At 43.6% G+C, this 13,863-nt stretch overlaps 1 protein-coding gene and 1 pseudogene across 2 annotated transcripts; both read left to right on the top strand.

Moving 5' to 3' along the window:
- The first annotated feature begins 1,826 nt into the window (after positions 1 to 1,826).
- LOC118395560 (DNA methyltransferase 1-associated protein 1-like) lies at positions 1,827 to 6,066 on the top strand (annotated as a pseudogene).
- Positions 6,067 to 6,498: 432 nt separating this feature from the next.
- LOC118395543 (uncharacterized) lies at positions 6,499 to 10,162 on the top strand. 2 transcript variants are annotated; one of them, XM_035789372.2, is made up of 3 exons: positions 6,499 to 7,057; positions 7,904 to 8,535; positions 8,754 to 10,162. In XM_035789372.2, the coding sequence occupies exons 1-3, from the start codon at positions 7,040 to 7,042 to the stop codon at positions 9,100 to 9,102; spliced, it is 999 nt and encodes a 332-aa protein (XP_035645265.1). In that variant the 5' UTR covers positions 6,499 to 7,039; the 3' UTR covers positions 9,103 to 10,162. The 2 variants fall into 2 exon arrangements, with proteins under 2 accessions (XP_035645265.1, XP_035645272.1); XM_035789379.2 differs by lacking the exon at positions 6,499 to 7,057 and adding an exon at positions 7,314 to 7,681.
- Positions 10,163 to 13,863: the final 3,701 nt, after the last annotated feature.

Raw genomic sequence — 13,863 nt, 5'->3', positions numbered from 1 at the left:
CTTAACATCCCGGCCGTCCTACAATCTAAGCTAGATGCCCTCAATCTCACACAAATTATCAAGGAACCTACCAGATACAACCTTATATCCGTATACACGGGCACCATCATAGATATCATCCTGACCAACCTGCCCTCTAAATACACCTCTGATGTCTTCAACCAGGATCTCAGCGATCACTGCCTCATTGCCTGATTCTGTAATGCGTCAAACGACCACCCCTCATCACTGTCAAACGCTCCCTAAAACACTTCAGCGAGCAGGCCTTTCTAATCGACCTGGCCCGGGTATCCTGGAAGGATATTGACCTCATCCCGTCAGTAGAGGATGCCTGGTTATTCTTAAAATTGCTCATTCCTCACCATCTTAAATAAGCATGTAGAACTAAGAACAGATATTGCCCTTGGTTCACTCCAGACTTGCCTGCCTTGTCCAGCACAAAAACATCCTGTGACGTACTGCATTAGCATCGAATAGCCCCCACGATATGCAACTGTTCAGGGAAGTTAGGAAACAATATATGCAGTCAGTTAGGAAAGCAAATGCTATTTTTTTTCAAACAGAAATTTTCATCCTGTAGCACGAATTCCGGAGAATAAGAGCACCTCCTCCCAGCTGCCCACTATGCTGAGGATAAGAAACACGGTCACCATCGATAAATCTACGATAGTCGAGAATTTCAATAAGCATTTTTCTACGGCTGGCCATGCTTTCCACCTGGCTACCCCTATCCCGGCCAACAGCTCTGCACCCACCCCGCAGCAACTTGCCCAAGCTTCCAGGAATTGTGTACAGATCCTTCCTGCATGGGGCGGTGCATTGTCCTCTACGGCATGGGTGTCCCTAAACTGGAACGGTTGTTGCTAACGTACGCTAATATGACTAGAATTACGTTTTTTACAACAGCCAACTTTCTGGGACATAGAGATGTCTTATATTGGCAGAAAGCTTAAATAAGTGTTAATCTAACTGCAGTATCCAATTAACAGTAGCTATTACAGTGAGAGAAAAAAACATGCTATTGTTTGAGGAGAGTGCACAACAACAAAAAAACTTTATCCCGGTAACTGGTTTGATACATTCACCTCTGAAGGTAAATAATGTACTTTAATCTTGCTCTGATTTGTCATCCTGAGGGTCCCAGAGATACAATGTAGCATAGTTTAGTTTGATATAATCAATTTTAATGTTCAAATGTAGGAACTGGGGTCTATAGTTTGACCCCACTGCTGACTCTGGCTCCACACCCACCCCGCTCAGCCATCTAGCTGTGTGAAAGTTAGTGTATAAGCTAATGATCCATCATGTATGATATTCCTGGGAGTGTGTAAACAACAATTTGGGCAGTAATGTAATTCTTCACTGGATCAGTCTGAAACTTTAGACACACTGCTGCCATCTAGTGGCCAAAATCTAAGTGACACCTAGACTCCTACATGAAAGTCTGGCCTATTTCAAAGATTATGGGGGAAAAAAGCATGTTTTTGTTTGTATTATCTTTTACCAGATCTAATGTGTTATATGGCAAAGAAGAATACTGAATGGAAGCTTGTTCACAGATACTGTATACAAGGATGAGATGGTCCTACCTCCGCCCTGACAACGCTAATTAGGTCAGAGCAATGGCAGATGGACTGTTTGATTCTGTTGGCGCGAGTGCAGATGGAGAAAATGTGTGTAATACTGTAACACCTAATAATGGAGCTAAAAGGGCTAAAGTTGTAAATTAAGATAATCCTCAGTCTGATAATGCCTAATTCCCTGTTGGAGTGTGATTCATGAGCAATAATGTTTTTGGGGGGAAACTTGTTTTTGCGGTCACAAAGATGGTGAAGGACCCATTGGGAGAAGTGGAGTCAGAGTGACCAGGAGTAGTATGATTTTGATTTCATCCCACTGGGCACAGATGTCAATTTAACATCTATTCCACATTGATTTAACGTAATTTCAATGAAGTGACGTGGAAACAATGTTGTTTCAACCAGTGTGTGCCCAGTGGGATGTGTGTCAAAAGAACAAAAGGAGAAAGCACTGTAGCTCTACAGAACATATCATATCATACAAAATGGATGATGGACATTCACAAATTAATACATACCATATGAAATCTAACACACAGTATATTCAGAAAGTATCCAGACCCCTTGACTTTTTCCACATTTTGCTACAGTATAGCCTTATTCTGAAATTGATTAAATAAAACATTTTCCTCATCAATCTACACACAATACCACATTATGACAATGCTAAAACACCCTTTGCTATGAGACTCAAAATTAAGGTCAGGTGCATTCTGTTTCCATTGACCATCCTTGAAATTCAATTGATTGGACATGATTTGGAAAGGCACACACCTGTCTCCCCCGTCTCTCTCTTTTCCTCTCCCCCTGTGTCTGTCTCTCACCCGCTTTCCCCGTGCTCCCCGTGCCCCCCCCTCCGCATCTCTAGGCAGTGCAGGTGCCAGTGTACCCGGAGCAGGAGTATCAGATGTATTTCCATGACGACGGCTGTACCAAAGCAGAGACAGACCAACTGTTTGACCTGCGTTTCATCGTCGTCCACAACCGCTCCTACACACACACTTTAAATACTTCATTTGAATCCACAAATCACATTGCAGTCAGGAAGCCAGGAGACATTTCAATTTGAATATTGGCATTTTTAGGTCCGGGCTGTAACATGGACAGAGCCCAAGATCTACATATTTGTTGCGCGTCACGAGAGTCGCAGGAAACCGCAGTAGGACTAGCTGTGAACTGGATGTGCTACCTTGTCCCGGACCTGCTGTTTTGGACTCTCTCTCTCTCTACCGCACCTGCTGTCTCTAAATCTGAATGATCATCTATGAAAAGCCAACTGACATTTACTCCTGAGGTGCTGACCTGTTGCACCCTCTACAACCATTGACTATTATTATCTGACCCTGCTGGTCATCTATGAACGTTTGAACATCTTGGCCATGTTCTGTTGTAATCTCCACCCGGCACAGCCAGAAGAGGACTGGCCTTTCTAGGGAGTTTTTCCAAGCCACCGTGCTTCTACATCTGCATTGCTTGCTGTTTGGGGTTTTAGGCTGGGTTTTTGTACAGCACTTTGTGACATCGGCTGATGTAAAAAAGGGCTTCATAAATCAATGTGATTGATACAACTTTAGAGACATGTCTAAGGATATGCTCAAGTCTGACATGTTTTCCCTCCCTGGCTGGACCCTCGACACCACCTCCACTTAATCTACTCCTTTAATGAACTGCATCATCATCCAGCTGTGGAGGACCATATCCCATGAACTGCCATCTGGCTGGCAGATTCTGTTTTTAATTATATTTTTTTGTGAGGTTCTGTATGAAAAGCGCTATTCAAAATACATCTATTATTATTAAGACAATTCCACTGTTAGTGTTTTGAAGGTGCAGCTTATTCCCCAGTTTGGATCCAACATTTCATGCTGTGTTATAGTTCAGGGTCGTATTCATTAGGGCAAAACGTTTTGCAACGGATAACTCAAATAAGCTTTCTGAGTAGACAAGTTCACACAGTACCTCCCTGTTTCAGTTCATTTTTGTCCTGATGAACATGACCCAGCACTCACGTTGCACTTCCCCGTTTTGCCCTGCAGGTGGAAGAAGAGGAGTATCTAATGCAGGAGCTGCGGATGATTGAGAGCAGGAAAAAGGAGCGTGAGAAGAAAGCCCAGTCCCTGCAGGAGCTCATCACTGCCGCTGACACCAACACAGATGAGACGTGTATAGCGCAAGGCCAGCAAGAAGAAGCTCCCACTGAAACGAGAGACAGAGAAACTGGTAAATCAACCATCACACCCACCCCATGTTTTTGTAGAGATCTGAGAGAATCTTGATAGTTGTGAGAAATATGGTGAAGGGCTCCACCTTGCCCTCCAATAGGCCCTGTGCAATTCTCAACTCCTATCAATATTTTTTTTGTGTGGTTACGATTTCAAGTGTGTTTTGCATTTAAAAGGACCCTGCTTTAAAAAAAAGTGACTAAGTCTGTCTTGCTCACCGCTCTACTGTCTCCGTCTGTCCACAACAAGCTGTTCCTGAGATAGCAGGCATCATATTCCCCAACTTCAAATCAGCTGGAGTCTCACTGCGCAGTCAGAAGGTAAGCATGGCCATTCACTAAAACGATCAGTTGCATATGATTTGTATATAGGAACAGCATATGGGTTTTTGCTTAGATTGTTCCCCTCCAAAAATATCATCCTAGGACCTCAACTTTACAAAAGGACAATATAAAGCACTCGTCTCAAACAATCAATTTGAGATGGTTTTGGAAAACTCTCCACCAACGTTCCATTTTTACAAGGGTCCAAAAGATCCATTTATTTTACTTTAAGTCACCGGTCTAGCATGCGTGGTCTCATAGCTTGTGATGTATGCTGAGAGTGGTTGGAGCATGTTAGACCTGGCTCTAAGTCCCAAATAGTACCCTATTTCCTATGCAGTGCACTACTTTTGACCAGGGCCTATAGGATTCTGGTCAAAAGCGGTGCACTTTATAGGGAACAGGGTGCCATTTGGGAGGCGGGACACAGTCCCAGCTCTCATTAGCAAAAACCATGATTTATGCCGCTAGTGGCGCACTAATATCTGTAAGACGTAGCAGCAGAGGGAGCTTATTCGTCTGAAAGACTGATGGGGAGCCGTTACTCTCTATGCAAAATGCATTAGGGCTAAAGGAGTGGAGTTCTCCTCGGATAATCTGTCAGTTTATCCCCATATTCCTGACATCCCGACTTATTGTGTGTGTGTGTGTGTGTGTTACAGATGAAACTGCCGAGCTCGGTAGGCCAGAAGAAGATCAAGGCCATTGAGGAGTTTGTGACGGAGTGGGAAGTGGGTGAGTGCGCAGCTAGCCATACCACCTACAACCACCGTATTCTTGGACTAAATGATACGGAAAGCAAACCAAGGCACTATCTCACACAAGCGATAGAAATCACATCTACCACACCAACCTGAATAGAGAAAACAGACCAAAATTTGGCTCAACCTGTCAAAGAGACCATCCCAAAAATAGCAACGCACTCTTACCAGGTAGTGGAAAGATTACACCTTGATTGAGTTTGCATATCCATGTAGGAATAGTAAAACCAGGCAAACAATTTGGTTACTGACGATGGATTGCGGTTTCACACAACCCAAATCAGGGCCTCAAAGTGGTACGCGGGATACGTCCTGCGTGTTTCTAACTCCATCTTTCCCTACTCTGTTCTCTCTGTGTAGACCTGAATCCCATGCCCACAGAGGAGATACTCCAGATGTCCAACGAGCTGCTCATTGGCATGATGCTGGTCTAGGAGCTGAAGCAGGCTCATGGTTTTCTGAGTACGAACAACAGATGCTCTGCCACTTCTTCAAGGCCCTGCTGCTGAAGGCTGGAGGAGGGGTGGGCCCTGTCAGGCCCCCAGGGGGTGGAGGACTGGGTGGTCTGTAGGTGCCCGGCCCCGATGACATCAATGGGGAGGCCAAGGAGCAGATCATTGATGTGGTGGGAGCCCCACTCACCCCCAACTCAAGTCTTTTAACCCACCCCACGCACACAAACCTTGGTTGTTTTCATTAGGCACCATATGGAATAAAACGGATATAAACCAGGGACGACCGGAGCTTGTCTTATGAGGAATGCCTGTTTTCGGTGTCCGTCGCTATATGTTTTGATATAGTATACCCTAATGAATACAGCCCGGCTGTCGAACAGGAGTTGGCTGAATATAACTTGTCAAAGAGAATGCATTTAGGCAGTGTTCCAATGGGCACTGTCATAGTTGCATGTGAAATTATGCAGATATGTTCTGGACCAATGGCTGACAGCGTTCAGTGCATTCTTTGTCATTCCAGCATAAACGCAGAGAGTCCGCCTCCAGTTCCTCGTCCATCAAGTAGGTGAAGAGGCTTTGACGTGGAAAATGAGCCCTGGGGTTTTATGTGACTGAGGAGGAGAGGAGAGAGGATGAGGTCACATCCCACCCTGGCCTCAGTGGAGTGGCCTGTAGAGCGGAGGGCTGGAGAAAGGGGGAAGGGGGAGGGTTTGTCATCCATCACCCCCCCCAGACAAATAACAAATATAACAAACATCCCACCCCCCTAAATGTGACTGATGCTCCTGTACAATAACCCCCCTAACCACCACCACCACCCCAGGCCCAACATCCACTCTCCCCTTTACAGCAATACCATGACAAATACAACGACTGACATTCCTTTTCATTACTCTTCCTCTCCCTCCTTTGTGAAGGCTGAGATGAGGCCAGATAAACTGTAAATAGCCAGACCGAGCTAATAGAGCCATGGCGGAGAGATGAGCCTACTCTCTGTTTGAGATTGGGCCTGGTTTCCCAAAAGCATTTTAAGGCTAAATTCGAACAATTTAATTTAGCCTCAATATGCTTTTGGGGAAACCGGGCCCAGGCCCATAAATAAGGGCAATCTCTGACCACAGTTGTTTCATCATGCTGTTTTGTTACCTTGCTTATGTCGTTTTGTGTTCCCTCTTAGTGGAGGCACCCCCTGTCATTGCATTAAAAGCAACAGCCATGGAAAGTGCCATTTCAGATAAGTCAAAAGGTTTTTGCTTATCTTGGCTTGTGGGAGAGTTTTTGATCAAGCTAAAATGGGCTGCTGTCCTCGCTGAATCAGAAAAGAGTTGAAAGCAACCTACAAGATTGACCAAATCAATTAAACCTTTTTTTTTTTCAAATGGTCTTGTGTGTTCTGATATCTCATTTGTAGCATAGTTCCCGTATTGAAGTCATGCTAGAATCGGTGTAGTATAATCGGTCTGTAATCAGCACATAAAACATCTAAAGGCACGAGCTTGAAGCTAACACCAGAAGATCCGGCATGGAGTGGAACGAGATTGAGAAGACAGCGCAGAACAGTGTGAGACGGGGAGGAGTTGAAAAGCTGCTTTTCAATGTCTTTCCAGCAACAACAACAAAAAAATACGTATTTTCAACGTGTTGTGCTCATAGACACGTCGCTTTACCAGGGAGCATCCCAAAGTCTAAATGTAAATCATGCTCTGCAGCAGTGATGTAAGATTTATTCCGAAACAATTAATGTTGAAAATAAATGGGATGTAAAGCTGTAAGATCATGACATGTTGGCCTTGCCTGCCATTCCAGTGAAATTACAAATTAGTTCATTAATATGTTAATTCGACCATGTTATTTTTTTGTTTACGTTGGCCACTGGAACAGCATTAGATTTCTCATAATATTTCTAATTGCATGTCAATGATGCTATTGAGCACATTTGGGCAGGAATTTGTATGCAAATGTCACGTAAAAGGGGTTGGCTGGTGAAGTATGCACGTTTCTTTGAATGAGAATTATCGATATTTAATATATATATATTTGGGGAAGATTTTAATGATATCACACAGGGATAACTGCATACCTGGACATATTAGAAAACTCAGTGCAAAAGCTGATAAGGTTTATAAGGTTGCGCATTGAAATGGAGGCAACGCCACTATTCCATGCGCTCTTTTATGACGTTTCATTCCAGAATCTGTAGGTAGATCAATTCCAACAAACAAATTCGATAGGCTATCACTTGGATGACATTTCAAACAAGATCTTTCATCGCAGACTTCCATTCAGCGCAAACTAAGATTTATCCAAACTTCTCAACAAAGGAATTCAAAAATGGGCAACGTGAGTAGGCAAATGTACTTGCTCGTTTTTCAGTTGTTGACAGGTTTACTGTTTTGAGGTAACCCTAATAATACATTTTTTTAATAAACAATTCGACAGGTTTGGCCTGTAGGCTTAAAAAAAGCCATCCTTACTAGTGTAGAAAAGATTCCCAGAGCCTTTCAAATCACGATGTCCATGTATTTAGAAATTCCAATTGTTAACTCATAACACACTTTTCAGATTTGGGAGTCCAACCTGTGTGTCCATCCCACAAATCCCTCAGCAATCAGGATGATCCTGAGAAGGGTTGGTTTGCCCGGCTCATCTCAGAAGGCTGTGTGGAGTCCTGTGCTGACCCAGCTGTCCCAGAGTGCTGTACACCATGTGGAGGCCAATGCCAGTCATGACCTTCCCTGTCCCCTGACAGTGGAGCTGTTGAAGGCAAGAAATCTTTACATTCCTTGGTTGAAGGATAGTCCTACTGTCAATCAGGAAGTGAGCCAGCTCAAGAGACCTAAACTGTCATGCCCCAAGTTGACCCAGCTGTCCCAGGGTGCTGTGCAGCATGTGGAGGCCGGTGCCAAAGCCAGTCCGGTATCCTCGTACCTTTCTTGGAAGAGGCTGAAGGATTTTATTGCGAAACAGAAGAAGGTGAGCCAGCCCAAGAGGCCTAAACTGGTCCCCAGCATCAGGGCCCCCAAGGACCCCAGCCCACTACGACAGAAGCAGCAGCGACAGAGGAAGAGGTCAGCCGATAAGGTGTATGGCAGCAGGGGGTGCACGAGAGCAGCCAAGAAGGACATCTCTGGAGATCTGGCCCAGCTCAAGCCTGGTCAGTCCACAGGAGACGCCTGGAACAATACAGACACTGGGTAAATATCATTACAGCTAATACTGTATTATGGAATTTGTATGATTTTGTTAATTTAATGACCCAATATAATTCAATAACTGATTTCCCTTGAAGACTACAAACAAGGTAGGTTCCATACTGTACAATGATAGAAGAGTTGGCGACAACACATGCCAGTACAGTATGGAACCAGGCCAGGAACAAGGTGTTATGTGAGGCTGTGTTTGTATCCTATAGAGCTGAAGAACCTCGTCGTCTGGAGGTTATGAAGAACCTGACAGGTCTGTGGGGCAGCACTGGGCAAGGCCAGCCTCAGCCGACTCCACGAGCCAACCGTCTCAGCCCCTCCCTGGCCCAGTACTTAGCCTCCACTGTCACACCGAGGACCTTTGACCTCCAGATAATGGGCATGACCTCTGACCTAATGGACTTCTTGGACATGCCCGAGGAGAGACTGTCTATAGAGCTTTGGGACCTCAGGGAGGGCACAGGGGACCAGCGCTACAAAGCCAACTGGCAATTCTCAGAGGAGCACGGCAATGTGCTGATGGAGGGAGTCTGGCTCCAGAAAGATGACAACTGGTAATTTGGAGACCTCAGCTCGCCCAAACGCTTCCTCAGTAGGAAAGAGGAGGGAGCTTATCTGCTGATATTCATTCATTCATTAATATGCACACATCAGTAAAGGCTTTGAGGAAAATAGAAATTGCAATTGGAAGTTCAGTTTACTTTCTGAATTTTAAAGGAATTGACACTAATCCCGGAACAAATACACACAGGCTCACAGGCACACACAAAAAAAGGATGACTCTTGAGGATTGCAGTATCTTATCATTTTTATATACAATTAATATTTTCATTAGCATAAATACAGTCATTTTTGTGTTTTTATTCTTCTTTAAAATCCTGCTATGACAACCCAGAGAAGTGTAGCATTGTGGGGTTGCTGTGTCTGTGCATTTGATTAGTCTAAAACATCATGAACTGATGGTGTCACAGGTGGGATCTGAACCCTGGTCTACTGCGTGAGAAACCACCATCTTAACAATTAGGCCAATAGATAATTCCTCCATTACACTGGCATAAGGGCCACTTATAGGAATGAATCTCTACCAGGTATAGTAGGACAACATATTTAATAACTGATGTGTCATATTACTTCCCCGAAAGGAATATAGATGTGTTGATCCCCAGGATGGGATATATGAGGATGATATGTCCACCCAAGCATCCAGACGCATGAAATAAATTAGCTTCCAAAATGCACTTGATTGCTGAAATAAATGGATTTACGTTAATGATTCTATATTTTATTTGCTTTTATACAGCGCATGGTTATCTTTGAGCTTGTGAAAAAGTGAGTTTGTTTCAGTGTCAATTGGCGCTTTTTTTACTCATTCATCTAGAGTGTGTTATTTAAATGACAGATTTACGTTGGGGTTTTGGTTCATTCAGATGGTATTTACAGTGCTTTCAGAATTCACACCCGTTGACTTTTTCCACATTTTGTTGTGTTACAACCTGAATTTAAAATGGATTCAATTGAAATGTGTTTTGTCACTGGCCTGCAAACAATACCCCATAATATCAAAGTGGAATTTAGTTTTTTATAAATGTTTACAAATTAATAAAAAAATTAAAGTTGAAATGTCTTGAGTCAATAAGTATTCAACCCCTTTGTAATGGCAAGCCTAAATAAGTTCAGGAGTATAAATGTGCTTAACAAGTCACAAGTTCCATGGCTAAGTTCCATGTGTGCAATAATAGTGTTTAACATGATTTTTGAATGACTACCTCATCTCTGTACCCCACACATACCATTATCTGTAAGGTCCCTTAGTCGAGCAGGGAATTTCAAACAGATTCAACCACAAAGACCAGGGAGGTTTTCCAATGCCTGACAAAGAAGGGCAATTATTGGTAGATGGGTAAAAAGAAAAAGAAAGCTGACACTGAATATCCCTTTGAGCATGGTGAAGTTATTAACTACACTTTGGATGGTGTATCAATACACCCAGTCACTACAAAGATACTATAGGCATCCTTCCTAACTCAGTTGCCGGAGAGGAAGGAAACCGCTCAAGGATTTCACCATTAGGCCAATGGTGACTTTAAAACAGTTACAGAGTTTAATGGCCGTGATAGGAGAAAACTGAGGATGGATCAACAACATTGTAGTTACTCCACAAGACTAATATTAATGACAGATTGAAAAGAAGGAAGCCTGTACAGAATAAAAATTTACCAAAACATGCATCCTGTTTGCAAAAGGCACTAAAGTCTTCCTCTCTGCATTTATAAAATTTCTTATTCCAGTTATTAATAAGCATGCACTCCTTAAGAAAAGTACTTTAAAAACTGTTAAATCCCCATGGATTGATGAGGAATTTAAAAATTGTATGGTTGAGAGGGACCAGGCATAAGGAATGGCAAATTAGTTTGGCTGCACAGCTGTCACTTGTGCTCCCTCTCCGGCCTCTAGGTCACCAGGCTGCTCATTATGGCGCACATCTGTCACCATTGTTACGCGCAACCTGCAGGTCATCAGACTCACCTGTACTCTATCACTTCCCTGATTACCTTCCCCATACAGTGGGGAGAACAATTATTTGATACTTACAAAGCATGTAGAGGTCTGTAATTTTTATCATAGGTACACTTCAACTGCGAGAGACTGAATCTAAAGCAAAAATCCAGAAAATCACATTGTATGATTTTTAAGTAATTAATTGGCATTTTATTGCATGACATAAGTATTTGATACATCAGAAAATCAGAACTTAATATTTGGTACAGAAACCTTTGTTTGCAATTACAGAGATCATACGTTTCCTGTAGTTCTTGACCAGATTTGCACACACTGCAGCAGGGATTTTGGCCCACTCCTCCATACAGACCTTCTCCAGATCCTTCAGGTTTCGGGGCTGTCGCTGGGCAATACGGACTTTCAGCTCCCTCCAAAGATTTTCTGTTGGGTTCAGATCTGGAGGCTGGCTAGGCCACTCCAGGACCTTGAGATGCTTCATACGGAGCCACTCCTTAGTTGCCCTGGCTGTGTGTTTCGGGTCGTTGTCATGCTGGAAGACCCAGCCACGACCCATCTTCAATGCTCTTACTGAGGGAAGGAGGTTGTTGGCCAAGATCTCGCGATATATGGCCCCATCCATCCTCCCCTCAATATGGTGCAGTCGTCCTGTCCACTTTGTAGAAAAGCATCCCCAAATAATTATGTTTCCACCTCCATGCTTCATGGTTGGGATAGTGTTCTTGGGGTTGTACTCATCCTTCTTCTTCCTCCAAACACGGCGAGTGGAGTTTAGACCAAAAAGCTATTTTTGTCTCATCAGACCACATGACCTTCTCCCATTCCTCCTCTGGATCATCCAGACGGTCATTGGCAAACTTCAGACGGGCCTGGACATGCGCTTGATAATTGATAAGATAGTTGGAGCTGTTTTGTTAGACTTCACTGCAGCTTTTGACGTTATCGATCATAATCGGCTACTGCAAAAACGTACGTTTTATGGCTTTACACCCCCCGCTAATAGCATGGATCGAAAGTTATCCGAACACAGATGGTGTTTTTTAATGGACGCCTCTCCAACATCATCTAGGTAGAGTCAGGCATTTCCCAGGGCAACTGTCGAGGCCTCTAATTTATTTATTTATTACTAATGACCTGCCACTGCCACTGAATAAAGCCTGTGTGTCTATGTATGCTGTTGACTCAACACTATACACGTCAGCCCTCCACAGCAAGTGAAATCCCTTCAACACTTAAGAGCTGCAGTCAGTTTTAGATTTGGTGGAAAGTAATAAACTAGTCCTACATTTTTCCAAAACTAAAAGCATTGCATTTGGGACAAATCATTCACTTAACCCCATATCTCAACTAAATCTTGTAATGAATCATGTGGAAATTGAGCAGTTTCCGCAACAGTAGCTAAGATGAGGAGAGTTCTCTCCGGAATAAAGCGTTGCTCTGCATTCTTGACATTGCCATCAACAAAACAAGTCCTACAGACCCCTAGTTTTGTCACACCTGGACTACTGCCCAGTTATATGATCAAGTGCCACAAAGAGGGACATAGGCAAATTACAGTTTGCCCAGAATAGAGCAGCACGGCTGGGCTTAAATGTTCACGGAGAGAACAACAAGATGCATGTTAATCTGTCCTTGCTCACAGTGGTGGAGAGATTGACTGCATCACTACTTGTCTTTGTGTGAGGTATTGACATGTTGAAAGCACAGAGTTGTCTGTTCAAACGACTAGCACACAACTCAGACACCCCATGCATACTCCACAAGACATGCCACTAGGGGTCTCTTCACAGTCCCCAAGTCCAGAACAGACTGGAAAAAGTACAGTACTACAAAGGGCCATGACTACAGGGAATTCTATTGCACATCAATTAACTCATGCAAGCAGTCAAATCATATTTTTTTTAAACAACGCCTTATGGGACAATGCGGACTTGAGGAGACCCACACACATGCACCCACACACACACACACACACGCCAGAGCATGCACTCTACACGTGTATGTATGGTGCTATTATAAATGTTGTATTTTAGATATGTAGTGGTGTAATAATGTTATATGTACTGTTTTATTGAATTTTAGTTTTTTTCCATCATTTGTTTGGACCTCAGGAAGAGTAGTTGCTGCCTTGTCAGGAACTAATGGGGATCCATAATAAACCCCAGGTAGAGTAGTTGCTGCCTTGGCAGGAACTAATGGAGATCCATAATAAACCCCAGGTAGAGTAGTTGCTGCCTTGGCAGGAACTAATGGGGATCCATAATAAACCCCAGGTAGAGTAGTTGCTGCCTTGGCAGGAACTAATGGAGATCCATAATAAACCCCAGGTAGAGTAGTTGCTGCCTTGGCAGGAACTAATGGAGATCCATAATAAACCCCAGGTAGAGTAGTTGCTGCCTTGGCAGGAACTAATGGAGATCCATAATAAACCCCAGGTAGAGTAGTTGCTGCCTTGGCAGGAACTAATGGAGATCCATAATAAACCCCAGGTAGAGTAGTTGCTGCATTGGCAGGAACTAATGGGGATCCATAATAAACCCCAGGTAGAGTAGTTGCTGCCTTGGCAGGAACTAATGGAGATCCATAATAAACCCCAGGTAGAGTAGTTGCTGCCTTGGCAGGAACTAATGGGGATCCATAATAAACCCCAGGTAGAGTAGTTGCTGCCTTGGCAGGAACTAATGGAGATCCATAATAAACCCCAGGTAGAGTAGTTGCTGCCTTGGCAGGAACTAATGGAGATCCATAATAAACCCCAGGTAGAGTAGTTGCTGCCTTGGCAGGAACTAATGGAGATCCATA

Source organism: Oncorhynchus keta, chromosome 1 (genome assembly GCF_023373465.1).
Source record: "Oncorhynchus keta strain PuntledgeMale-10-30-2019 chromosome 1, Oket_V2, whole genome shotgun sequence".
Classification (NCBI taxonomy): Eukaryota; Metazoa; Chordata; class Actinopteri; order Salmoniformes; family Salmonidae; genus Oncorhynchus; species Oncorhynchus keta.
Note: the sequence above shows the minus strand (reverse complement) of the source record. Positions and strands in the feature narration are given on the sequence as shown.